This window comes from Corvus kubaryi, unplaced genomic scaffold (genome assembly GCF_017639235.1).
Source record: "Corvus kubaryi isolate FWS band 111438036 unplaced genomic scaffold, C.kubaryi_AGA036_p1.0 37394, whole genome shotgun sequence".
Taxonomy (NCBI): Eukaryota; Metazoa; Chordata; class Aves; order Passeriformes; family Corvidae; genus Corvus; species Corvus kubaryi.
Genome location: NW_024581133.1, coordinates 7,024,455 through 7,050,856, shown reverse-complemented (window position 1 = coordinate 7,050,856; position 26,402 = coordinate 7,024,455). Strand labels below are relative to the sequence as shown.

The window sequence follows — 26,402 nt, the reverse complement described above, 5'->3', positions numbered from 1 at the left end:
GCTGCTATTATCCACGCACTACGACAACAGAATATTTAGTACTTGTGGCTCTGGGGCTGTAGTAATTAATTGTGTGTCTGACACAGCCTGGCACCCAGACCTTTCCCATCGTCCTGGTACATGTGCATGCCAAAACCAGCCCCCACAGGCCTCTCTGGGAGATGGGTGCTCACCCCAGGGGTGGTGGGGAGACTTGGGGGCGAGCTGCCACACTGCCCAGCTCTCGGCAATGCTGGGTGCTGGGGCAGCTGGGGTGGGCGACTACAATGAGGGGCTCTTAGGGCAGCCTGGGGTCTCCATCCCTTCCCAACCACTCAGTCCTGCTGAGGGCCCTCCTCCCATCCCCAATCCCAGTCTTTGTCACAATCCCCCATCAATGTAAAGATGTTCTCAGCACCTACACATGCCCCAGGGGCTGGACAGTGGATACTCCCCTAATCCCACTTTCTCTCCATTCCCCCCTGCTGCAGGTGGAGCATCCCCAGCTCTCCGGGGAAACCCTGAAATCCTCCTCCACGTCCCCCAGCCCTGGCTGCCTGCACACGGAGAGGGGGTGCTGGGGTCAGGGGTGTTGCAGCGGAGACCCCCAGCCCCCCCTCCGCGGGGCCGGGGCTGCTCCTCCCTCCCTCCGCCGCTCCTTGCGAACGACGCTGCTCAGCGTGTGCGGAGGGAAGGAGGGAGGAGGAAGAAGGGAAGGAGGGAGGAGGGAGGGGACCTCCCTATCTGGCTCTATCTCCTCCGCTGCCTCTCTCACATGCTCCGGGAGGGCGATGCGGCTCCCCGCGTCCCGCTGAGCGAGGCCGCCTGCACCCCGCCGGGGCTGCCCGCAGGGCGGGGGGCTGCCCGCGCCCCTCGGCCTCCACCCCCCCGCCACCCCCACTTCGACCCTTGGGGGCTTTTATTATTTTATTTCGTTTGGGTTTTATTTTATTTCGTTTTTAATTTTTGTTTCATTTACCCCTCCTGGAAAAAAAAAATATAAAAATAGCCGCCGCTGCCTGCACCGACCCCCGCGGGGCTGGAGAGGCTGATGCGGCCGCCAAGGTAAGCGGGGCGGGGGCTGGGGGCCCCCCCGGCCGCATGTCCCCCGGCTCCCTGCATGGCCCTTCCTCCTCCGGACCTGTTGAGGCTCCCGGTCCCCGCCTGCCTCCCCCCTCCCCGGCCGTTTTTATAAGGAACCTCGATTCTTCCCATTTTCCCTGCCCAGCGCTCCTTGCCCGGCTCGGCGCTAGCTGGCGTGCATGCGGTTATTCATTTATCCTCCCTTCTGATGGTTGCCACTAAAGCTGCTCCCTGCTGCGCTAAGTCAATCGAGTAATTCCTTGCAGACCACTGATGAGAACTGTAAACATCCTCCCCAATATTTCCCCCATTCCCTTGGATAGCTCATCCCGGGGCTGATCGCGGTTATCGAGACCGGAGCGGGGACACAAAGCTCTCCCCGAACTCGCCTGGTTGCGAGGTGCTGGGGGGTTTACGAGCTCCGAGGGGAGGAAGGTGAAGGGTGACAGATGGACAGATGCGGGACATGGCAGGGGATGGGCACATCTGTGCGCAGGGAGAGGATGGGCAGCTGGAGCGTGGCTGGGCAGGGGGAGCGACTTTGTTCCCGATGTCCTGAGTCCGTAAATAGCCCAAAACCTCCTCCAGGAGACGGGGGGGACAGAATACAGCCCCCAGACAGGACAGTTCAGGCGCACCAGCCAGAGCAGCCCCTGTCCAAGCTCGCTTCCACTCTGGGACGTGCACGTTGCCCTCCCTAAAAATTATATATCTTTATTGAAACCGGGCTGCATTTGCAAGACAGGTGCTTTTTGTTGTGGTGGTGGTTGCGAGGCAGGAGATGAAAGTTTGGTGGTGTTTTGATGTGATTCTTGATTGCTGCCTGTTGGAGTAATTGCATCGCAATTGCTCAGAGGTAGAATCAATTTCCCCAAATTGAGATTTTAATGGGAGCTCGCAAGCTGCTGTTATGTCATGTGGTTTAAGGCGGCGTTGGATTGCATTTATTTTATAAACTGGATACTTTCGCAGGCGGCGCAGGGATAACAGCACCACCCAGTGGGGCCGCAGCCCCGGCCCAGCCCAGTCCCAGTCTAGCCCAGTACCAGCACAATTCACCCCAGTCCCAGCTCAACTCCAATCCTGCCTTAGTCCCAGCCTTAATCCCAGCCCAAACCCAACCCTAACCCAGCCCAGCCCCGTGCCAGGCACACCCGAGAGGACTCCCGGTGCCAACTCAAGATGGTCCCCCCCGCCAAAACCTCCCATTTTCGTTTGCCAAAATACCCACAGAAGTGCTGGATTACAGATGTTTGGGTTTGGGGTTTTTTTCCACATAACAAGGAATGTCTCTTTCCCAGATATTCAGGACAAAGTTTTAAATCAGCTGAGGACATTGTCACTGAGCGTTTCACATCTGAGAACACAGGAAAGGCATCCTGTGTTGGGTTGTATTTCTGCCCAGTACTGTCAGGAACTGACAGAAGGAGACCTGGGAAAGACGATTGGGTTTCACAGAGCTTTTTCCAGAAGATCCTTCAAACACCCCTTGCTCAAAGGGGCAGATGTAGACTCGCAAACACTCAATGCCATCTCATACCTTTAAATAGGTTCGAGAAGATGTCCTTAGCTGACCTGTCAGTCAGAGGAGGGGAATTAGTAAGCTATGTTTGCACTTTCTCGAGATGTTGGGAGCTTTTAAAAGCAGCAAAGACCATCCCATTACACAGACTGGCTTCTGTCTCTGCTGATAAACACCCAGTTCTCCGCAATTCTTCGTAGTGTCCCTGCCCAAGGCAGGGGGATCAGAACTAGATGATCTTTAAGGCCCCTTCCAACTCAAACCATTCTGTGATTCTATGATTCTGATCACTTTTTGGCAGTTCAGATTTATCCATCTTTTCTGCTGAGATGACAATTGGCTATTTGAACTTGCTCTTGGGAACCTCCCAGCCCATCTTCTATTTTTGCTTAGAGAGGAGCCCAGATGTGAAGAAGATACACTACAGAGATATTGCTTGATATTTACCCCAAAGAGGAGACTGGGCCAGGAAGACCAGCTCCCTGCAGAGAATTAAATATACAGACGGTGAATTCCAGCCAGCCCTCCAAACACTGCTGAACAAGGGATGGTTACATGCTCCCATGTGTAGGAATTAGGCCTCACCACCCCAGGGGCTTTGCAAGCAAGGGGAAGGGAGAGACACGAATGAATGTTACCAGTCAAAAAAAAAAAAAAAAGTTAATGTGATGAACTCTATTTGCCTTAAAATATCCCTGCTTGTTTTGCTTTCTGCCATGGGTGAGTCTGGAAGTTTTCCACCAGCCCATCTTCCCCTTGTACAGCTGGGTGGTTTTTCAGCATTTAGAGGTGATTTTTATGGCTGTGGGCTTGAAGCAGGCAATTTGAGAAGAGAGGGTTACCCACTGTGACTTCAGTGGGGGCTGCTGATAATCGGTTAATCTGCAGATGCAAGGATGCAGGTCAAAGAGTTCTTACACTTTATTTACTGGTGGCACAAAGCTGTATTTTTTTCCACTTTTCACAACTGGCCTCTTTACACAGCCAGGTTGGTGAGGCTGATGCTCACAGCGGTAGCTGTGGGAAGGAGGATTTAGATAAGCCAACAAAGTCCTCTCTGCACTTTGCTATGCAGGAGTGGGTCACTCTTCAAAGCCCAGCTCTGTGCTATCCCCTCTGCCTGCCCCGTCCAGCTACTGCCAAAGTTTAGTGCAGGGCACTAAGGAGATCTTGGGGGGATATTTTCCTGCCCTACCTGCAAGGAAATATTGGTAGGGAAGGGTGTTTAAATGAGTATTCGTCAGCTTCGGGTGCGTAGCTCAGGGACAGCGTCTGCTTGGTCAGCCAGGGAAATTGTAAAATTATAAAAAAATTGAATTATGAGTGAAAGGAAGGTCTTTAAAATTAATTGCAGACATCAGAGGTGGCTGTTATTGCGTAAAGATGTTGGGGTTTATTTGGTTCTTATTGAGAGGTTTTCTTTCTTTAGTAAGCGAATTGTTCAGAGCACAAGTGTTTGCTTTTATTTCCACAAACATTTTGGGATCAGTTGTTCTCCAGACAACAACCCGGGGGTTTCCACTCCAAACTTCCTTTCTTCCTCCTTTAAGGAGCAGCTTGCTTTTTGCTGCTCACCCCAAACACACACATACCCCTGCAGAGCACCTCAGGATTAGCTTCCTGCAGGAGTGATTATGGCTTGTCCCAGACAGGCCATGAGCTTACCACCGTGTCCTGAGGCAGAGCAGGCAAAGGCACGAGTGTGCAGATAGTGGTGTGAAAAGTGGCCAGACAGAAAGTTCATGGGAGAGTCAGGAGCAGACCAGGAGCCCTGACATCCATTCCTCTAACTACCAGCTGCAGCCCTCAGAAATACCCATGTTTACTATTTTAGCCATATAATTACAGGTAGTGAATGATTCCATTAGGAAGGTTGTAAGGGGAGCTCTCATCTGCAAACCTCTGGGCTCAAATCAGCCACATTCACTCAGCCCCACTGAAGCCCCCAGCCACGGACGGTGCGACGTAGGGCACAGGAAAGCTAAGTTCAGCCTAGTGATCCCAGCTAAGTGTCCCATGGGAACTGTGACTCCCCCAACATCCTGCAAATACCTCGGAGAAGGCTGTGATTTGCATGTCACCCCTCCACAATGACACCAAACATGGGAATCAACGTGCAGATGACCACGGAGGTGCCTGTGCCCCAGAGCTGAGCCACTGCAGTGGTTGCATTTCAGTGGTGGGTGGTTTCCCACATTCTGTTTGCAAGGAGCATCGGGCTCAGTGCTGCCTAAACAGGGAGTCCTGGATGGGCTTTGAGAAGGAAAGAAGTTGGGGGAAACACAGTCGCTCCGCATTTCCAAGCCTAGATATCCCCATTAAGCAAGGCAGAGATCCGAATTTCACACAGCCTCTGATTCAGTAGGCAACTTAAAGTCCAGATCTTCGGTTCAGCTAAACAGAAAGGTGAAGTTTATTTTAAAAATGTGTAAGGGGGAGCAGGATTTCAGAAACACACCTTATTTGGGGCCTTTTCCTCCCTGAAGTTACGGTTTGGACACATCTGTTGTTTTCTCCAGCGAAATCCGCTGCTTTGATCGGTGCCAAGAACAGCAATCCCATTTGCAATGCATGATGCAACCGAGCAAAATCAAGGAGAAATTTTTACAAACTGGAGCCAGGGGCATCCGACCGTTGCTTTATGGCAGCGCAGTTTTCCCTACACCAAAGGAAGAATTTCCATCAAGGGTCTTATTTTAACTATAATGCCTCAAACTGGATTTCAGGCTATCGTTGCAATGTGTCAGCCTGCCCCAAAACGGCAATACCAAAGTGGTGCTTTAGGTCAAACCATCAAAGCAGCCTCACAGCAGCTATTTAACAGCTGGGTTTTAAAAGTTCGTCATTCAGATGGGTTTTTTTAGTTAAACAGATCATGTTGGATGTCATCAGTCAGGATAACAGCAGAAATTATGTTTTTCATTTTGAAATAAAAGCAAAAGTCACATTGCAAGAGGAGAGGGTGAGAGCAAGAGGAGGGGATTTGAGGTCTGAAACCCCATCCCCTGGATCTCCCCCCCTTTTCCTGGGCTCTCCCCAGCTCACAGACCCTCTCTCTCCTCCCCCCAGGCCCCTTGTAGCTCCAGCTGCCTACACATCCCATCAGCAGGCATTTCTTCTTGGGTGGTAGGAGCAGCTGGCAGGGTTTGGACATATTTGCCCCTGTTTGACATCCCCCACAAAGAGGTGCTTCGAGTCGGCGTTCCTCCCACACTGCCTCTGCTACAGGTCTGGATCCGGCCTGCCAGCTTTCATCTCCTGCCCAGCTCTGCCCACTCTGGCAGCTCCTCTGCACACAGAGCTCCCTCTGACTTTAGTGGACACTGTCTGAGCACAGCTCTAGGACCAGCAGGACCAAGACCGATATTCCACTAGGCAGGCAAGGCCACAGGATTTTTGGATCCCATCTGGGTCCCAGATGGAAAAGCTTCAGTGTTTTAATTCCTGTTGCAGCCTGGATAAAGGCCCAGAGAAGGTCCTCCTTCATTTGAAGGCATGGGGGCTCACTCCCCTCATGGAGAAATAGATAGGTGTTATGAGATATCTTTGCTTCTTGGGTATTTATTCCCATCTTCTCTTCCTCTTTCCATGGATATTTGTTGCACTGGATCACAGATTCAATCTGTGACAGGGATGAGATCACAAATTCTTGTTAGAGACTTTAAGCTATTGTCACTCCAAAAAGCATCCTTAAGGATGTTTATGAGCTGAAGAGGAGGTTTCCAAGAATAACTAGAAGAAATGTCAAGGAGTATCCCAGGCCTGTACCAACCTGCAGGAGGAAAGACCCATGGTCTTACAGAGTTGGGAGAAGGGTGGTGTAAAACAACCAGCATCCTTTTATTCATTGTATAAGAACCCCAAAAGAAAGCAGATGAAACATCAGGATGGCAAAGGGACATGCCATCAAAGGAGAGCTAATGATCCAAAACAGGGAAGTTATTAAAGCCTACACCCGTGGGCACCCTCATTCAGAAGTGGTCTTAGTTCACTCTGGCTAAAACATCCCTCAAGGGGAATTTTTAAGAGATCCAAGCTAAGTGGATGCCTTCCTCCTGGCCTAGCCCTCTCATGGGTGGAGCAGACTCCTGGGATGGTGGGGATGCAGATCCAATCTGCTCACCTCCGCACGCTGTGGCATTGCAGGAGGTGGAAAGGAACAGGATCTTGAGACACAGCAGGCAAAGGCCTGTGTGCTCCAAGCTGCTGCTCCATTTGATGGTCTGTGAGCAGGCAGGGTTCTCGCAGGGTTGCTGCCTGCTTGGGAATGTCCAGACAGTCTCTAAGGGGGGCTTAAAAGCGAGACCCCGAGACAACCCTACCAACATAATTGGTGAGACATTCCCCCAGCAAAAGCTGAATATCCAGGTCTGTACATGGGCTGGTGGTGCAGACGAGGCAGTGGTGGAGGCCCTGAGACAGTGCAGGTATCGTTTAGTCATCTGCATCAGTCCTTGGTGGGCTGGCAGCTGGATTTAGGGTACCTGACAGGCGTCCCCTATCTAAGGAGTGCCAGTTTAATGATAAGGATCTATGAGACTTGCTGTTTCTGAGTCACCTGGAGTTTTTATCGCTGCTGCCAGTGCCAGTGCAGGTGGCAGTGAATGACCCGGAATTGTGAAACTCACCTGCCAAGGTGCCAGGGCTGGGAAGATGTGAAGGAGCCCCATGTGCTGGGGGGGGGGGGGGGGGACGCCATCCCCCAGAGAGCCGAGGACCTAAGTGTCGCTGTCACAACCCCTACCCCGCACCAGCTGCCTAAAGCCTCCCTGCCTCAGTTTCCCCCGACTGCTGTACGACAGCCCCTTTACCCCAAATTGCTTAATTTTTGGGCAATCTTGGCAGGCCCATGGGATAAGGGCAGGGAGGGCACAGTGGGTGTTGAGACCCGATGGGGTGGGAGGAAGCCCCTCTCCCAAACTGCCACCGACTTGCGATGAGCGACGGCGGGCAGACATCGAGAGCCCTTCGCGCTTCCCATCCTGCGTGAGACCACCGCCACCCCATTCCCACGGGGCACGGCAGAGCTTGGTGGCTCCATCCACAGCTATAACCCCCTCGCCTGGCTCGCTCCGGCTCCTTTCCCCCGCTCCCTCCCTCCCTCCCCGCCTCGCATGGCCGCAGCCGCTCCCGCCCCTTCCCGCAGTATGGCCGGGGAGGCGGGCGCGCTCGGAGGAGGAGGCGCAGAGAAGGATGCAGGCATTGGGAGGCAGCGGGATGATTGATGGTTGGGGCTGGGTTGTAATGGGAGGGGACGGAGAGGAGGAGGAGGAGAAGAAGGAGAAAAAGTCTGTGTAATCTTTCAGTGCAGAGCCCGGAGCTGGGGCCGCCCGTGCCTGCCGCGCTCCGCGGAGCCATGTGGGGCTTTTGATTTAATTTTTTCCCCCCAGTTCTTGCTTTTGATTGATTTATTGTTCCCTTTTTTCCTCTCCCCCTTCCCTCTCTTCCCTTCTCCTTTTTTTTTTTTTTTCCTTTTTAAACTCTTCTTCCAGGGAGAGGATAGTGGTTAAAGCTCGAGCTGGATGGATGGGTATGGGGAGAGGGGCAGGATCCACAGCCCTGGGACTTTTCCAAATCCTCCCTGTCTTTCTCTGCATCTTCCCTTCAGGTAAGGAACAGCCTCTTTATTTTGCAGACTTTTTCCCTGTGTTTCTGGCAGCCCTTGGATCGCCGCCCTCGTTCCCCTGTCCCTGGGCCTCTTTCCCTCTCCCTCTCCTCGCAGCAGTTTGCCACATGTTTAAAATAAGCAAGTGGGGCTCAGTTTTGGTGCGTGCCCCCCCAGATCCCCGTTCCCCAAGCAGTCGCGGTGGGTGTTTTTCCTTGACCTCATCTCCTTTGTCTCCCCGCTCCTCATCCCACAAGGAAGGAGATGGTGGAAATCAAAGCGGCGAAGGCAGCCGGGAGGTGTTCCTGACAGCGCCAGGTTACCTTGTTCTCCCCTTCCCGTGTGCCGTGCAAGGAAGGGGGGACACCGGGGGGTACATCCACACATGAACACCCCGATGCCAAATTTCTGCCGTGAGAGCGGTGGGGTCCTCGCTCCGAACCCCTGGGGAGCGCAGAGCCAGGGAGCGGTCGCGGAGGGGCTCGGGGGGGTCTCCGCGGTGTGATTTGGGGACGGTGGGGGGCCCGGGGGTCACACGGCCCCGGCGGGGGCAGCGCGGCCGCGGGGCGCACCTGGGCGGGCGGGCGGGGATGCGCGGGCGCTCCGGGCGGGCGCCCCTTCTCCCGCAGCGGCCCCCGGCCCGGGGCTCTGGGGGCTCAGCACCCTCGTTTGGTCGGAAACCTTGCTTCGGCTGGGCCGGGAGCTATTGTGCTGTACGAGGGCGGGATGGCAACCAAATGGTCCCGCGAGCATCGGCACCCCCGGGCCGGCCGCTCGCACCCGCCGCGGGGCTCGGCCCCCCCCCGCCGCCCCCGGCCCCGCTGTTTGTATTGTGTCAGAAAAGGGGAGAATTTCAGAATTACAGCTGAAAACGCCATCTGTTTCCAATGAATCCCCCATAGTTTTTCACAATGTTTTTGGCAGATCTCTGCCTGCAAATTCCTTCAAGCCCTGAGTGCTTGTTTTTGTTGGGGGAGGGGAAACCCAGTCCACAGAGGCGGATTTGTTCCTTCCAAAACTCTCCAGTTTCTTTACCTCTTTTTTTTTTTTCACTTGCAAGGGGGGAAAAAAAGGAGAGAAAGCAGGAGGGAGAAAGAAAAGCTCTAAGGCTTAAATCTCCCTATCGCTCTTTTTAGTTTAGTAAAACTTTCCTTTTTTTTTTTTAATTTATTAACTTCTAAATCGCCTCTGCCTTTCTTTTGCATAACCGTAGGTGAAGTAGTCTTGCACACACATGTAGGAAATAAATAAATAACTGCTTTATGCCCTTCCTCCTATCTTTGCCCTCTTCGCCCTCTTCCAGGAAACCCTTTTCAGCACTGCCCTTAGCACTGAGGTGTCTCTCTGGACCTCACTGCCACGAAACTTCCCAGCAGGCTGGAAGCTGAACCCCCTGTTTTTTTCTGGAAACTCTGGAGCTGCTCCCATATGTGTTGCTTAACGCCCTTTTCGGAGCAGTTGAGTTGCAAAGCGTCGAGGCTGTGAGATTTACGGTGCAAGAAAGAACTTGATAGGAGATCTGGCTGGCTGCTTTGTTTGATTCTCCCTTCAGCAGTCAAATAAGGTGCAAAGAACTGGCAGAACGAGGCGATCCAGAGCCCGCGGGAGCGGGGCGCAGGCGGAGACGGGGCTCCCCGTGCCCAGGGCTGCGAGCAGGCTGGGGCTTTTTTGAAAGCTTTTTGGGTGGGAAGGTAGGAAAAAGGGGGGATTTATTCCCTGCCATATCCTTTTGCCCCTTTTTCCCTATGCTTCCTGGGAATTTGTGGGTTCCCAGCAGGTTCTCGGCACCAAGGAGGCTTCGCACCCCTCCTGGGAGCCCCAGGTGAGCAGGGCCGCTGGAGGCTGCCCAAGCGGGCGCTCGGCGTGTCAGATCAGTGAGTGCCTCGCCGAGTCCTGCCCTATTTATTTATTTGCTTAACCCCCCTACGCTCACAGCCCGGGCTGGATTCCCGCTTGTGCTGTTCTCACACCGATGGCTTCGCCCTGCTGCCTCCTGGGCAGCCCCCACCGTCCAGTGCCCTTGGGCTGGGTCCTCTGGCCGTGGGTCAGGGTGACTGTGGGGCAGTTGTGGAAGGAGGTCTGGGCAGAGCAGGCTACTGCTGACAGCTTCCTTGGCAGAAATTTTCCTTGGAGCTTGTGCCAAATGCCAGTGTTGGATGCTCATGGGTCCTCTCCCAGCTGAGACCCTGATCTCCAGGGTGACCCATGCCTGTGGCTCCCAGTACAGGCTGTGCTGAGTTTTCTTGGAAATCCCTTTGTACTTCCAAAATCTGGCCCTGAGTGATTTTGTCCCAGGTGTGTCAGGCTCAGGTTTGCTTTGGCTTTCCCAGCTTGGCCGTTTTGGCTGTAAAATGTTCCTGCCTCCGTAAAAATTTGGAGTTATCTGCTCTTGGTCCATCCAGGCAGCACAGTGGATTCCAGATTAGGATCCAGCCCTATTGGAAGTGTATCAGAGTAGTCAATAAATGGCTTTTGTCTCAGCAGCAGAGAGGTGATGGCAGCATTAAACCAAAATTGAGATGGAGGCCTTAGAGGCTGCTAAAATACCCCCCCAGTGCTGTGAACAGAGAGCCCATCCTGGGGAAGGTGGAGGCAGGGGAGGAACGCGCCTGTGCGGGATGTTGTCAGGGCAGAGAAGAAGGGAGGGATTCAAACGTAAACCTGGAAATATTTTGGCTTCCCTGTTTCGTTGCAAGCTTGGAGCTGGTCTCGTACATGGAACAGTTCTCTGCCATTTCCATCAAGGCACGTTGCGGGGCTGGAAGGAGGCGCCTTGTTTTTAATGTAGATGGGGTGGATAAGTTGCTTTTTTCCACAGAAAATCGTGAAATTCCTGGCCCTTGGTTACTGGGAACAAGGTGGTAAAAAGAGTAACTTTGGGATTATCATGGGAACAGCTGAGGTTTTTTTCTCTCTGGCCTGGACAGCTGTGCTGAGTCGGATGTGCACATGAAAGTGCTTACAGGGCTGGGCAACCATAAAAACTTCCTGACCTGGGGGCTCTTCTCGGGCTCTGCACTGACCTGCTGTCCCTGGAGAGCCAGGCGGTGGCCCCAGTGACAATGAGTTTTGTGGTCTCTCTTCTGGCTCCCCGATGGGCACATCCCATAAAGCATCTGTAGACTCTGGCAGGGCGGTGTGTGGCCCAAGCCAGCCCCTCCTCAGCCTGTCAGTCCTTCAGCCAAACCCTACTGCTCCCAAGGGATAACCATTGGTGAGACAGCAAAAAAGGTCAAAGATGAGGGCTTTTGATCCATCTGGATGAGTTTGATTTGGTTTGATTTGCTGTTCCTGATGGAGCAGACACCAAACTTGGAGTAAGGGGGAGTGTTGGAACCCAGGACTGAAAGTGCCTCAGGGTCCCAGGTGGTTTGAAGGGGGCTGGGGTGAGCTCAGGGCTGCTGGAATGCAGGAGTGCTGGGATGCTGGGGAAGGGGTTTTGGGGAGGATGGGGGTTGCTTGGAGATGCAGCTGTGGTGGGGCAGGTGAGGGGGTGCCCTGGCCTCTTTCTGGCTGTCCCAGCAAACCCCATCCTGATGCCACAGATCAGGAGTGAGCTGTGCAGGCAGGGTCCTGCCTGACCATGCGCAGCATCCAGAGTGTACTTGTTAGAGGAGAGCTCCTAAATGCCTTTAAAAAGCTCTGTAGCCTGCACTTGGCAGCTACTGGGATGAAAAGAAGAGGATATTTATTCCCTTGTCCGTGAGCTCTCAAAATAACAGTGCCTTCGATTGTAGCCTCAAGATTGCTTTGCACTCAAGTGCAGCCCGGCTGAGTAAATCACTGCTCCACCAGCTGAAATTCCTGCAGCAAGGGGGAGAATTGAATTATAGCCAACTGCAAAACCAGATGCCATCCCCTTGATGAAGTCATCGGGCTCTCACTGCGGAGAACAAGCTGGCTCCGACACACACGCAGCCCTGGTAGGCACGGACTGAGCCGCTCTGTCTGACAGCCTGGCCGTGGTATGTGGGGTGGCCAGGGTCTCATGTCCCCACAGCTGCAGGGACAGCAGGTCCTTCAGAAGGGTGGCAAGTCCCACTTGGCACTGCATGAGCATCCAGAAGTGTTTGGCCGTTCAGTTCCCAGCAAGCAGAGCTGTCCCTGATGTACAGGTTTTATGGGTCAGGCAGAGAGCAAGCTTCACTTGAGGCCAAAGAATTTTCTCCTCCCTTGGTTTCCTCTCCTTCCTGGACAGCTGTTGACTTTGGTCCCCAAAGCCCCAGTAATGATCTATGGCATTTTGAGTTTTGGACAAGCTACCTTTTGCTCTTGCTGTGTGACACACTCCAGCTGGCCCTTTCTGAGATGACAAGGGCATGTGGCAGGACATGACTCTGAACTTTGCCAGCCCACAGTGGTGAGAAAGCATCACTGTGCTGGGATAGGAGTGGGGGAGCAGTGGGACCAGATTCCAGTTAGAAAATTACTTTTTCCTCTCAAAATTAAAACCTGAGTCCAGGAGAGGCAGCATTTAAAAAGAAATAAACCTCTGAAGGTCTGTGGCTGTGAAGGATGAACAGATACTGTGCCTTCCATGGGGTGTGAGTGATAGGGAGGGAGTCTGGTGCTGGGTGGGAGCCCAGCCTGTAGGAAAGGATCCACAAGGTCCCCTGCATCCCCAGGTGGGACTCCAACATCAGTCAGGTGTCTTGATGGGCTTGTGCAGCTGCTGCCTTCCAGCCGGGCAGCTGCCACCCCACACCCTGCGCAAGCCAACGCCTCCGATTGAGATGCCGCAATTTTTTGGCAGACATCTAATTGTATAAATTTGCCTCATCCAGATTTATGTGCTCCGGGCTTTTCTCCATCTCCTCGTTTTGTATCTCATTTACCTCTGCGTTTGAAGGGTTGAAATTTCACAAGAGCACAGCGGGGATGATTATTCCTAGAGGGAATCCACACCTGTGAGCAGAAAGCGTTTCCCTGCCAACCCTGCCGCGGCCCGTTTGAGGGGGAGGAGGGCGAGGGACCCGCTGCCACACCTGGGGGGCCCCCGGGCACTGGTGGGTGGCAGCGCTGCCTTCAAAGGCACCCTGGGAAAACAGCTTTGGCGTGGGGAGAGTGATGTCTGCTGGAAACCTGGAACACTCGGCAGTGGGGGTGGCTGGCAGAGGTGACCTTATCCAGGCACCTCTGCTCCAGAGGGATGGGGTCATGGGTAGTGGTGGCTCAGGAGGAAGGTGAGGGTGATGCTTCATGCAGGGGATGAGAGTGCAAATTCACATCTCTTCCCACGGGGCTCATCTTGGGTGAAAGCCTTCACGTCCTTCAGTGTCCTCATCTCTAAACCGGGCCATTTGCCTGAGGAGATTTACCAGCTCTTGGGAACTGTTGATGAAAGTGTCCGGGTGCACTCCCAACGGGGGAGGTCCGGTGTGCATCTCCAGAATAGCTTCCCAGCCCAGAAGCACACGGTGCTGGACAGGCAGCTTTGTTAGTGCCCTTCTGCAGATGCAGAATCGGAGGAGATCACTGCCCTATTGCTTCCCTCCCTCCTCATCCTCCATCCACCAGCTCTTGAAGGAGCAAAACCTGCATCTTCTGAACCCCCCACTGGCCCTGCTTCCTCTGAGCAGGCAAAAGCTCAACAGCTGCAGCAAAGGCAGTGCTGAGGCCCAAATCCCAGGAGGAAGATTCAAGAACAAAGTCTGTGACTCCGTTGCAGCGTTGTCTGTCACGCTGGTTCCCCCTCTCAGCCCATCATGCCTCCTGAAGTCCCCAAGGTTTGCTGGTAGTTCTCAGAGCAGCACAGCCCTGGCTGGCAGCTCCATGGCTGGTGCCCTCTCCGATGGTGCCTGCTCATCCTTCTCCCTGCACAGGGATGCCGCGGTGAGCCTGGAGGAGCAGTGCTGGCTGGGGGCTGGGGAGAGCTGCCTTGGCTGGCGGCGAGCATGCCGGGTCAGCCGTAAGCTGAGTCTGGAGCCAAAAGAGCTGACTAAGTGACAGGAGCGATCAAGGGCTCCTTCGGCAGCATGCAGCAGTTTGTGCTGTAGCCGGTGAAGACACTGACTCTGCTGGTTTCCTGCCTGTACTTGCCCCGTGTCTCTGCGACGCCTCCAGAGGAGAGATGGGGGGCCGTGAACTCGGCACTGAGGACAGAAAGGAGTTGGCCGTGGCAGGTCCTCCGGATGCTTTAGCGACTGACACAGGCTGAAACAAGAAAACTCCTTCTGTGTCCCTCTTCTGACTTCAAGGAGCTGGTTTCTCCTTCCCCCAGCATCGTCTTGAGCAGGACAAGGACTGGGTTAGACGAAGCTGCATGGCTTGAGGTGTGCTCTGGGGTACACCTAGAGTCACTTTATCGTACACAAGTAGGGCCTTTGCCTGGATTTAATGCATCTGCTGCTTTTGCCGGTGGAAATGAGCACATAAACCCGGCCCCAGCATGGAAGGTGGCCCCTCCGAGCCAACCTCCCCACGCACACCCCTGCAAAATATGAGCCCCAGCTCTTTAAGATTAGAGTCAGGTTTATTTTTCTCCTTCAGTTCCCTCCTCCCGGTCCTCCCCCCACTTCAGTGCAACTGAAACCTGATCTAATCCCTTTGCACATGGGTAATTTATTGGTCTATTGGGCTTTTCTTGATGGCAAATTGCATTGTCTTTCTTCCTGGGTTGAGGCTTTGGAGCAGTTTGCTGCATTCCTGCAGCTCTTTTCTCAGAGCTGATCTTTCACACCCCCTCTGAGCACAGTCAAATCAGTTTTATTGGGCCTCTTTGTTATGCAAACAAGGCAATAATAAGCAGGCTATTATTCTGCAAGATTGTGCTTGATTAACAGTTCAAAGGAGGTCGCTGGAAGAGCCCGTCGCTGCCTTCCCGCACAAATCCTTTCACCAGGCTTGGGTCAGGTGGCCCTTGAGTCTTGCTCGCCCCATGGTGCCCCGTGGGGCTGCGGGAGAGCTGTCCCTGCCCATGACATCCCATCCATCAGGGCTGCACCAAGTCGCTCCTTTCTCTCCCTGGTGTGGCAAGGCGCCGGCTGATCCGTGTCATAAAATAGAATCACAGAATGATTTGGGTTGGAAGGGGCCTTTAAAGGTCACCCCATCCAACCCCCGTTCCATTGGCAGGGACCTCTTGAATGTCTCCGGAGATGGGGCACCCACCACCTCTCTGGGCAACCCGTGCCAGCGTTTCAGCACCCTAATTGTAAAAAAATTCCTTCTTTATATCTAATCTCATGACCCTCGTGGGCACCGAGGTGTGGGTCCAGCATGGCCACTGTGTGGGATGGCTCATGTAGACACCCCCTGGGACAGGGACAGCACGAGGGGCTGGATGCAAAGCACAGTATTCACTCCCTCAGTTTTTGCTTGGGACTCCTGAAACCTTGCTGGAAGCAATCCCTTATGCCGTGCTTTTAAGGAGCAATGTGATTTTTTTTTTTTTTTTTTTTTTTTTTTACTATTTTGGGGTCATTTTCATGCTGGTGGTGACTGCTGTCCGCCTGTGAGCAGAGCAGCCCACATCTCCTTGAGCTGGCAGATGTTGCTGGTATTTAGCACCTTGGAGAATCGTGCCTTTCCTATTGAGGTGTCAGCATAAATATGTTTATTTAGATTACTTAAATAAATATGTGTTTAGGAGCCTAAGTCTGGGTGCTCAGATCTGAGGCCAAAGGTAATTAGGTTTTACTGTGTTCTCCAAAAAGGCCCTTTACTGCATGTGTGAGGCTTGCACATCTACACTTCAATCCATGTATTTGGAAAAACGCGGGATGATGTATTTGCATCACATGTGGGTGATGAAATACTTTCCAGCCCGTTAGGAACCAAGAGGATATTAAAAAACCTTGCTTAGCAGTGAACACTTTAAAATTAACAGGTCTGGTGAACGTGCATTCAAGAGTCTTAAAAGAATTGGCTTTTGCTTACAGAAATTAATTTCCAGTATTCTTTTTGTTACAGGAATTACAGAAGAATAGATTAAATGTTGATTTTGTGCTAGTTTTCCGAAAGAACATGATTTGGGTAAATGAAATTCAGGTTACTTGACACCAGCTGAAGGGAGAATAGGGGGGCACTGATGAGAAAATGCTATTAAAGTCATATACATCCATATGCTTGAACATTTAATTTGACGTCAAATAATGCAGTGTACTGATGACGAGGGGCAGAGCGGTGGGACTGGGGTTGTGTGATACCCCAGAACCCTGAGTGTGTGTTTGGTGGTCCGTGGGATGCTCGTTGCATGGAGGACCAGGGCTTTCCAAACCAGGAGCTCAGGAAAAGGTCACATCTCGTGTCCCTGCTCTCTGCAATGTCCCGGCGAGGTGAAAGGGGTGACCTCGGGAGAGTTGTGAGCGTGTCCCTTATCCCCGTTGCCTGTCGGGGTGGTAGGTTGTGCAGGAAACAAGGCTGCTGGAGGGAGATCTGATGGTGGGGCTGGGCAAACACCTTCCAGCGAGAACTTAAAAGTGCAAACCGTTTAGCTTATCTGGAGGATTGACAAGGGACTTGATTGCAGTGTGTAAATATCTTTGTGGGAAACACACTCGTTACTAACGGACCTTTTACTGCCTTGGAGAAAATCGCTGGTTCTTTTTATGTCTTTACGATGAAGTCAGATAAAATCCACTTAGAACCAAGACCCGTGTTTTGTAAAGGTGATAAACTCCTGGAACAGCCCTCCGAGGAGCGGGGTGGCTTTTCAGTCCTCACAGACCTCAGGAGTCCTCACGGGAAGTGTCCCTGAAGAAACGGGGCGGGGCGGCTGTCCTAATCCAGGTGGTTTTCTGATTTTTTCTGGCTTTAGCTTTCCAAAACTGTTGGTTTCAAGATAACAAAGGGGATTTTTTTCCCTGGTTTGAGTGGCATCAAGGCCTTAAAAGAAGATCATGGGGAGGTTGGGAGGTGGCTTGGAGGGGTTGAAGTCACCTGTCTATGAGATGAGGGCTGCTTCACCATGGACAAGAAATCACCCAGACCTGGGGATGTCTCACAGATCCCAGGAGAGCCTTGCTGGGTTCCTGCTTGAGAGGGATTTGTTTCCATGCTAAGTCATCTGTGGTTGAAAAACAGAACCATTGTGAGTCGATGGAAAATAGATTATGCGAAATTGAATAAACATCGTTTCTTGGCCAGGGTACAAATGAGCCTGCACCACTGTGCCAAAGCTGCTGCCAGAGGGGAGGAGGCAAGGCTGCTTGGGAGGGGTGAGGGTCGTGTTTGCTCTGCTCCACAGCCTTTGTCAGCTGTGCTCCCTCCCCAGCAGCATGCGGGGTTCGCCGTGAGGGTGGCTGGGGCAGTGTCCATGGGAAAGGCCAGGCCGGGGAGGGCCCCGCTCACACACCACCCAGCGCCGGGGCACCTGGATGTGGAGATCTGGCCTTATATGGGGCCCTGAGCGAAACAGCGAGAAGGGGACGGGTGCCAAAAGTGGAGTGATAACATCTTAGAGCGGAACGCTCCCCCTTCAGGCGCTGGGAGGAAGGAGATAGGCTTGCTTCACTGCCCTCCGTTTGGTTGGGATTTTTTAATTCAGCGCCTTATAAAGTCATGTGTGACCCCGGGCAGGGCAGCAGTGAGGGATGCTCAGCACCAGGATGTGTCCAGCACTGGGTGTTGGGGGGCTGTTTAGCAGGGCCCACTCTGTCCCTAGGCAGCCGCAGCTCACGCCTGCATCTCCTCATCCAAGCCAGTGAAGCAAGTCCTTAAAGAGCAAGAGTCTGTGGGTTTATTCCTTCTAAAAAAATCCTCTCTATTCAGCATCTGAAGGGCTGGAGCAGCCAAAGTGCTGCAGCCAGGACTCTGCAAGCTGCTCGCTGGATGGGATGCTTTGTGTAGTGCATCCTGATGCCTTACTGAGCTGTGGGGTGTTTGGCTCCTGCGTGTCCAGGGATGTGTCCTCCAGCTTCTCCTGGGGCTGTGGGGGCAGGTCGGGCTGCAGTGACAGCACCTTCTGCCACATGCAACCCCAGGGCATCCTCAAGCTGTACATTAGCATAACTACTAGGAGAGCAGTGACTTTAATTGCCTGATGCCACAAGGGTTTGGGATAACCAGGAGTGGTGGCACTGGTCACAGTCCTGTGTGCTGTTTTGACTCCTGCCTTCCATTATAACAGTCCTGGTGGAAAACCACATTCCTGGGATGAACAAGAGAGAGATATGAAATAATAAATATATTTAAATTTGACCCATACATGCAGAAGACTTAGCAGAAACATGAGCCCATGTCCCAGGTCAGAACCTTGCTGTTGAGTCACCTCTGGTCAATGATGAGTTAAAGGCTTTCCACAGAGCTTCTTGCAGGTTTAAGTGGGATGCTGCCAAGACCAAACAGCTCCCGGGTTCTCGGTGCTGTTGCTAGCATCTGAGTTTATTAAACATGAATTTTAAAACTGTGAGGAGCCTGTCACCATTTCCTATTTGCACTTCACTCTTCTTGGAAACAGAGAGGAGACAGGCTTGTTTCTCACAGCTGAACGGCTCAGTGTTACATAGTCTAAGTCTCCCTTTCTGATTTTCCAGCACCAACTCTGTTTAGGTTTCCAGCACTGTGATGTTTAAAACTCAGGCATACTCTTTTCCCTGAAACAATACTGGGTTTTGTAACTTTCTTTCTAAACAAATCTGAGATGCTTTTGGCACAGTTGCCCTGCCAGGCTCCTTCTAAACAAGCCCCGAGACAGGAATATATGGGTATGCCTGCTAAAGGCACCATGAAAGCATCTGGAAATGGTGGGGCTTGTCTTCTCCTCCTGCTGCCTTTTGTGCATGAACCATCCTGTTTCCAAGCGCTCCGAGGGGGTCGATTAAGAGAAGAGGAAGGAAAATGCCATGAATTTTAAGTAGTGTGAGCCTGGGTTCACCCAGCAAGACTCCAAGTTGGCAGGGGCAGAGCAGTGTCTGCGACATTCAGCGATGGCCATGTGCTTTTTGCACAGCTGCTTTCAAGTCTGTTCCAGGGAAGCCACACTGCCCCAGGGAGCAGACGTTGTGTGTGGGGGGAAAAAACAGGATCTGAATTTTCTTTGCCTTCCTCTGCCTTGCCAGGAAGCACCAGGGCTGCGGCTGAGCCCAGCAGAGGCCCTGCAGCCTCTGGCTTCGCCTCCACCTGGGCAACACAGGGCGGGTGGGAAGGGGAGGCGGGGGCTCGCTGGCATCCCCACACCTGCTGTGCCGGTTTTTCTCCTCCACCTCTTGTTCTCTCTCAGCGGGCTGTGGTGGGGAACGGGCTCCCAGGGCTGGGCAGAGCTGCACAGACGTCAAGAAAGAGGGTTTTTGGCTCCCACTTCTTTCCGGAGGCGCAGGGACAGGGACAAGTGCTGCACCCGTCACTGCAGCAGCACTTGGGATGGTGGATGGCGTCTGGCTGTGCTGCAGAGTGGGTCATGGCACTGGTCCTGCTCTAACCTGGGCACAGAGGTTGTGCTGGTGGTGGGTTTCCCCAAACCCATAAAGGAGGAAAGGAAGAGAGCAAGCAGAGTTTTGTGCTGGTGGAGCTCAGTCTGGACACAGCGCCCAGTAACTCACGCAGCACAGAGCTTAGAATGTCAAACCCTAAAAAGGCATTAAAAACCCCATTGCATCTCCCCCCACATTAATGATCCTCCCTTATCACTGCTTATGAATATGTCCCATTCTTCACACCATGGTTTCCCCCCATGATCATTCATCTAAAGGCTGGATGCTCTTTCCCTTTTGGGCTTAAATCGGGGCAGATCCTGTTGATTTCTTTGGCTTTGATGCATGAGAGTTGGGTCATGTGAGAGAGTCACGTCTGGCGAGCAGGGCCCCGTCACGCGGCCAGGCCAGGCCAGGGTCACAAGTTTGGACTGCGGGAGGAGGACGCGGCCTCTGGGTGGGGGTAGAGTTGGGCATCCCACACGTGGGCGAGCCAGCGCTGACCCCCTTGTGTTCTCCCCTCCCGCAGTGACATCTCCATGCAAGATCCTCAAGTGCAACTCTGAGTTCTGGGCGGCCACGTCGGGCTCGCACCACCTGGGCGCGGAGGAGGCGCCGGAGTTCTGCACGGCGCTGCGGGCCTACGCGCACTGCACCCGCCGCACCGCGCGCACCTGCAGGGGCGACCTGGCCTACCACTCGGCCGTGCATGGCATAGACGATCTCATGGTGCAGCACAACTGCTCCAAGGATGGCCCCACGTCCCAGCCCCGCCTCCGGACATTGCCCCCCGGGGACAGCCAGGAGCGCTCCGACAGCCCCGAGATCTGCCACTATGAGAAGAGCTTTCACAAACACTCGGCCGCCCCCAACTACACCCACTGCGGGCTCTTTGGGGACCCCCACCTCAGGACTTTCACGGACACTTTCCAGACCTGCAAGGTGCAGGGGGCTTGGCCGCTCATAGACAATAATTACCTGAATGTGCAGGTCACCAACACGGCGGTGCTGCCTGGCTCCTCGGCCACCGCCACCAGCAAGGTGAGCCTTGGGCACGTTTCCCTGGGCAGAGGTGGGCAAGGGCAGGGAGGCTTCAGAGCAGCCTTTCTTCCCTCCATGTCTTCCCCCATTTGCACGTGTCCTTGGGGAGGGTAAGACAGAGCATGAGCTTCCCTGAATGTGAATGTTTGGCCCTAAACATCAGATATCCATCCTTGTTTTGTCCCCAGCCTTCATTGAAATGGCCTGTGGTTTCTTGTTGAGCACATCCAGCCCCATCACGGTGAGCAGGCTGTGGTGCTGCGTCTCAGGGGGCCTTCATGGCCAAGCCAGGGACTGCAAATTGAGAGGGCTCCCACCTTGGGGCTCCAGATTGCTGTGAACAGCCAGATCAGGAATGATGCTGTTACCTTTTGGGGGAACCCCAAGGCACAAGCAAACCCAGGACTGCCCTCCAGGGAGGCTCCAGCTTGCAGGAAAAAGCCTGGAGGGAGCTGAGCTCTTCACACCACCTTCCCCTCTACCCAGGCTTGTAATTGTCTCTGTGGTTTGCAGCCAAGTCAAGACATTTTGTGGGGAACAGTCTGTTCTGGAGGTGCTTTGACAGACTAAATAAACATCCCAAAGGTACAAGGCAAACAGAAAGCCCAAGTGAAAATGTGCTGCTGTGACGCAGCAGGACTTGTGTGTCACAGCCTCAGCTTCAGCAGGGACCTGGAGCTGAGGAACTGGTGTGCTGCCCCTGGTGCACCAGCTCTAAAGCTAATAGGGCACTTCTTGTGCCGAAGAAAAAGGGAGGCTCAGCAGGAGGCATACTCTTGCTTTTGGAAAATGTCCTGTCCCACAATATCTGGGAATTCTGCTTCTCCCTGTATGTGGGGAGAGAAGAGAAGCACGTGTAGGATAGGGGCTGCTTCTGTGCTCTGGATGTCACCCCTTTATCCTGAGCTGGAACTGGCAGTGAGGTTCTGACCTGGCCCTGACAAACCCACTAAAAGATACTTAATGATGCTCTGAAGTCCTTACCCACTAAAAGACATCAAAACCTGCTGAAGCCTGCGAGGAAGTCTGGCTTGAGGGAGGTGGTCCTTAAGGATCCCAGGACCTGCTGGGTTTGCGGGATCACCATCTTAATTGAGCCTTTTCTCTCCTTATCTGCCTCGTGGGCTTGTGGTGAGCAGGGATTAGTCATGAGGTCTGCAGCATGAGCTGTGGGAAGCACTGCTGTGGGCACTGTGCTGCTGGAAAGGATGGGAGCACTTGATCCTTGGGGCTCTTTGTGTTCTCTGCTCTCTTCTCCAGCCCTGTCCCACTCTGGCCAGGTCTCAGTCTCCCCCTTCATGGGGGCCACATGGTGGGAGGTCCCCTTTGCCACTTCTCCCTCATGGGCAGAAAAGTGCAAGAGCAACTCTGCAAGAGCTGAAAGAGGAAATGTAGTTTGTACTGTTTGTACATGCAAATACTCATTTTCCTCCCCAAGTCTTCCCTCCAAAAGCCAGGTCAGCAAGGGAAGAGCAAGCACTGTGAGGTCGTTCCTCTGGCAAGGGGCATGTGTTTGAGCCCAGCCAGGGGTGAGGAGGCATGTTGGGCTCTGTGTCATAGAATCACAGAATCATTAAGGTTGGAGAAGACCTCTTAAGATCATCGCGTCCAGCCATTAATCCAGCACTGCCAAGGCCACCACGAAGTCATCCCTAGAAGGGCCACCCCACTGGAACAGGCTGAACACGTGTGTGCCTGTGGGGCTGAGATGGAGCAGGACATGTTTGAGGGCCCATGGGAGAAATCCCTGTTGGTCTGCAGCTGGTTGGGAAAACAAATTGGTCCAGCCCTTGAGATGTAAATGTCATGGGAGTCAGAGGAGAAGCTCCACCGCCTCCAGGGGAGTCAGGGCTCATCCCTGCTGCCATCTGCCAGCCCTGGAGGCAAGGCAGTGCAGCGTGCACGGGCATGCTGCCACAGGCCTGTGAGTACGGATACTCCACCCAGCTCCAGCTGCAAGGAAGCTCCTGTGTTGGGCCTGGAGATAACAGGCAGATCCAGGCGGTGCTTTCAGTCAAGCCTCTGGGTCTGGGATCTGTACAAGCCTCTGGGTCTTGTCCTCACCTTTTTGCTGGAGCAGGATGACTGTGTCTGGGTGGCTAAAAGTCAGGGCCTCTTCTTAGGATGAAGGACCTGCCCATGAGCTGAAGGTCATGCTCCTGTGCAGACTGAGCATCCAGCCCTTCCACCTCCCACCCCACTGCTGGTATTGGCTGTGTGCTCTCAGGTGGTCATCACTGGCTGTAACCATGCTCCTTTCCTCCCCCACAGCTCACCATCATCTTCAAGAGCTTCCAGGAGTGTGTGGATCAGAAAGTGTACCAGGCAGAGATGGACGAGCTCCCCGCTGCCTTTGTCGACGGCTCCAAGAACGGAGGGGACAAGCACGGAGCCAACAGCCTGAAGATCACGGAGAAGGTGTCGGGCCAGCACATCGAGATCCAGGCCAAGTACATTGGCACCACCATCGTGGTGAGGCAGGTGGGGCGGTACCTCACCTTCGCCGTGCGCATGCCGGAGGAGGTGGTCAACGCCGTGGAGGACCAGGACAGTCAGGGCCTCTACCTGTGCCTCCGTGGTTGTCCACTCAACCAACAGATTGACTTCCAGACCATCCGCTCGGCTCAGGCCACGGAGGGTCGTGCCCGTAGGAAGGGGCCCAGCCTGCCGGCCCCGCCTGAGGCCTTCACCTACGAAACAGCCACGGCCAAGTGCAGGGAAAAGCTGCCCGTGGAGGACCTCTACTTCCAGTCCTGTGTCTTCGACCTCCTCACCACGGGAGATGTCAACTTCATGCTGGCTGCTTACTATGCCTTTGAGGACGTGAAGATGCTTCACTCCAACAAAGACAAGCTGCACCTCTATGAAAGGACACGGGACCTGACCCCGGGTAACACGGCTCCCACGGGAACACATCCCACCCTCTGGGTAGCACTGCTGTGTTTGTGTTGGTTGTGCTTGTTATAGAGGTTTGCTCCTTCACACCTTGGAGAGAAGGGAAAGGGGAGCAGGAGGCAACCAGGGATGAGAGATGCAGGTGCTGGAAAACAAGAGGTTGGACATCAGAGCCACATGGGTTGTCCTCAGACCTCAGTCTCTCTCTTGGTGCAAGTCCTCCACCTTCCCAGCTCTTGCCTGGGAGGAACGTGTTGCCAGTGGGACCGGTCAGGAGTTTTTGCTGGACTGTACCTTGTCTGGACTTTCCTCACCTCCCTCTCCTCCTGCTCCCAGCCAGGTGGGTGCTGGGGAGCCCTTGTAGCTACTCTCCTTGTAGCACTCCCCCAGTCCCAACAACACGTGGTGACTGTGACACTGGTGTGTGTGAACATGGCTTTCTCTTCAGAGAGCAGAGCCCATGAGGAGGGCACGGAGCAGTGAGAATGACCAAGCCTGGCCAGCACAGCAGGGCAGGATGTCCTGCTCACTGGGGCTGGGCTCTGCTTTTTGGCACGTCCTGCTCTGCCCACAGCCCTGTTGTTGCAGAAAGTAGTGCAAGGGGCCGAAATGGTGGGCAGTGATCCCCCACTTGCTTGGCTGCTGGTGCCAGGCACCTTCTGGGTGGAAGGAGGACACGTTCCTCAAGCCTTGGCCTGCATTTTTTGTGGTTCAAAGGCGTCCCCTATTTTAGCCAGTTCACCTGGCTGATTCACTCAGTAGTTTTAGTCCTGTCTCCCTTGTCTCTGCCTGGAACCACCATGGACTCTTGATGGCAACGGGAGAAACCTGGCCAGTATTCAAGCGGTTTCTGCAACTTCTGCCCAGCATTGGATGAGTTCCTCACAACATTCGCTCTCTGGTCCCCTAGAACTGGCAGCAGGGTGGCTGCACAGTGGGACACCCAAGCTGCACCTCCCTCCAGCCCCTCCCTGCCTGTGGCTCGGCCTGGCCCAGCCCTGGGATGGAGCAGGAGCATGGTGCTCTTTTTTTTTGCTGCTAGGTCTCTGCTCTGCTCCCCATCCTGGGGCCGCGACTTGCAACCCCATTGCAGACCAGTTGCACCTTAAGCCCTTTTGGGCTTGAATCAGAAATGGGGCAATGTCAGAAATTCAGCCAGGAGATGGGATGCAGCAGAGGACCCCCCCCAGCTGCCTCCAGATGTCTGTTCCCTGCCTCGAAACCATCAATAATCTTCTTCCCCCAGCACGTAGTGCTGCCCATCTCCTCCACTCCGTGTTCCTCTGTGGTTCTCCCCATCGGTCGCTGAACAAACAAGACCACCTTTGGTCTGCGCTTTCAAGACCTCCTGGTGGGTTTCCCCCACCTTTCCTCAGGGGGAAGTTCCCAGAAACAAGCCCCAGAATGTGTCACACTTGGGGGCACCTCCTGCTGTCAAGGGAGGTCTCTGGGCCTGATGAGACAAGCTAGCACCAAAAGAGGTGGGAACAGGCTTGGTTTGGCAGTCTGAACTGGTGCCAAGAGGCAGCCTGGTGTAAATACTGAACATGACTATTCATTGTGTCCTTACAGCTCTAGAGCTCCATTTGTAAAGCAGCAGAGAAATGCAAACTTGTGTCAATGGATGTAATTTATATTGTCTCTTTAATATATAGAGCCCTGGCATTGATCTCGTGTGACTGTACAGATGAAAAGATGTAATTGGTTTTTAAATGTTTAAGGAAAGAAAAGAAACAAAAAGATGTGTTTACTACTTTGCTCCTTGCTTTGTTTGCTGATGCCCCAGATACTCTGTTTAGGGAGATTTTGAAATAAGGATATCACAGTTTGGAGGTGCTGAGGGGAGCAGCCACTGGACCACAGCACTGGACAGTTTCATTTCCCAATGCACTAATGCTCAGCCAGGCTGATTTGGACTTTCTGTTTCCTTTGTTCTAGAGAAAAAAATTTTTATCTTCCCTAGAAATTCAAAACACACCTTTTAAAAGCCAAAATCTGTCTCTGGGCAAAGAGGCGATTTACCCCACAGCTGTGCACAGCCTCCCTCTGAGAACGTGGTGCTGCTTGAAAGCTGCCTGAGCTGGCCCAGCCACAGCGTGCCAACAGGTCACTAATTCCCTTAAGACCTCCCTTTCCTATAAAACAATCACCCCACAGCACGACACACTGTGGTTTAGGGGTGGTTTCCATCCAAGGAAAGTCTGGTTACGGCATGGCTCGTTCCCTCTGTCCAGGTGGGCGCTCCAGTGGTGGCCGATGGCGTGAGGTGGTTGGGGTATCCCTGTTTTAGAAGCAAACAGTGAAGCACTTTATTTTGGTTGTGTTTGACCCAGTTCTGGTTAAAGGTGAAGTGTGGCCAAGAAGGACCCAATACTTGGAAACAAACAAAACAAAAAAACCATAGGCAAAGGGGGGGCGTTCTGAAAGGCCCCCCCACCTCCTCCCTGTGCTGAGACCCACAGGAGTGTCACCGCCTGTAAATACTGTAAATTATTTATTGAGAGAAACACAAGTAAAGTTTGAGGTTTTTTTGACAATAAATGAGTGGGTCTCGGTTTGTTCCCCGTGTGTTGCCTGGTGCTGTTCCCCACTCAGGAAGCAAGTGCTGCCCCATTTCTGCCCTCACTCCAAAGCAGCTTTCTTCCACCTGAAGGACCCTCTGAGAGCTCATTTCTGTCCCAATTTGTCCTGAGAATTTCACTCCGGAGTTCGATTATCTACAGCCAAGTGAGAAAATTAAAAAGGGGATGGGAGGAAAATACACATAATAAATCATTAGAGCCTTGACTCGCTGGGAAAAGAGATTTGCAGCAGTGGAGTGCAAGTGGGTACCATCACCCTTCCCTTGCTCACCCCAGCATATTGGGGTGTGCATCCCAGTAATGGTAATTCCTCCTTTCCATCATCTCCCTTTTGTTGGGCAGCT

At 53.4% G+C, this 26,402-nt stretch overlaps 1 protein-coding gene across 1 annotated transcript; it reads left to right on the top strand.

Annotated features, from left to right (window-relative positions):
* Positions 1-759: 759 nt before the first annotated feature.
* RGMA (repulsive guidance molecule BMP co-receptor a) lies at positions 760-26,033 on the top strand. The gene is made up of 4 exons (XM_042039349.1): positions 760-1,044; positions 8,077-8,192; positions 20,070-20,581; positions 22,853-26,033. Exons 1-4 carry the CDS (start codon positions 1,031-1,033, stop codon positions 23,546-23,548), a joined length of 1,338 nt encoding a protein of 445 aa, XP_041895283.1. The 5' UTR covers positions 760-1,030; the 3' UTR covers positions 23,549-26,033.
* The last annotated feature ends 369 nt before the right edge of the window (positions 26,034-26,402 follow it).

Coding starts and splice junctions, on each gene's coding strand:
- RGMA (XM_042039349.1), top strand. Junction 8,193..20,069: donor TCTCTGCATCTTCCCTTCAG/GTAAGGAACAGC, acceptor CCCCTCCCGCAG/TGACATCTCCATGCAAGATC. Junction 20,582..22,852: donor CGGCCACCGCCACCAGCAAG/GTGAGCCTTGGG, acceptor CCTCCCCCACAG/CTCACCATCATCTTCAAGAG.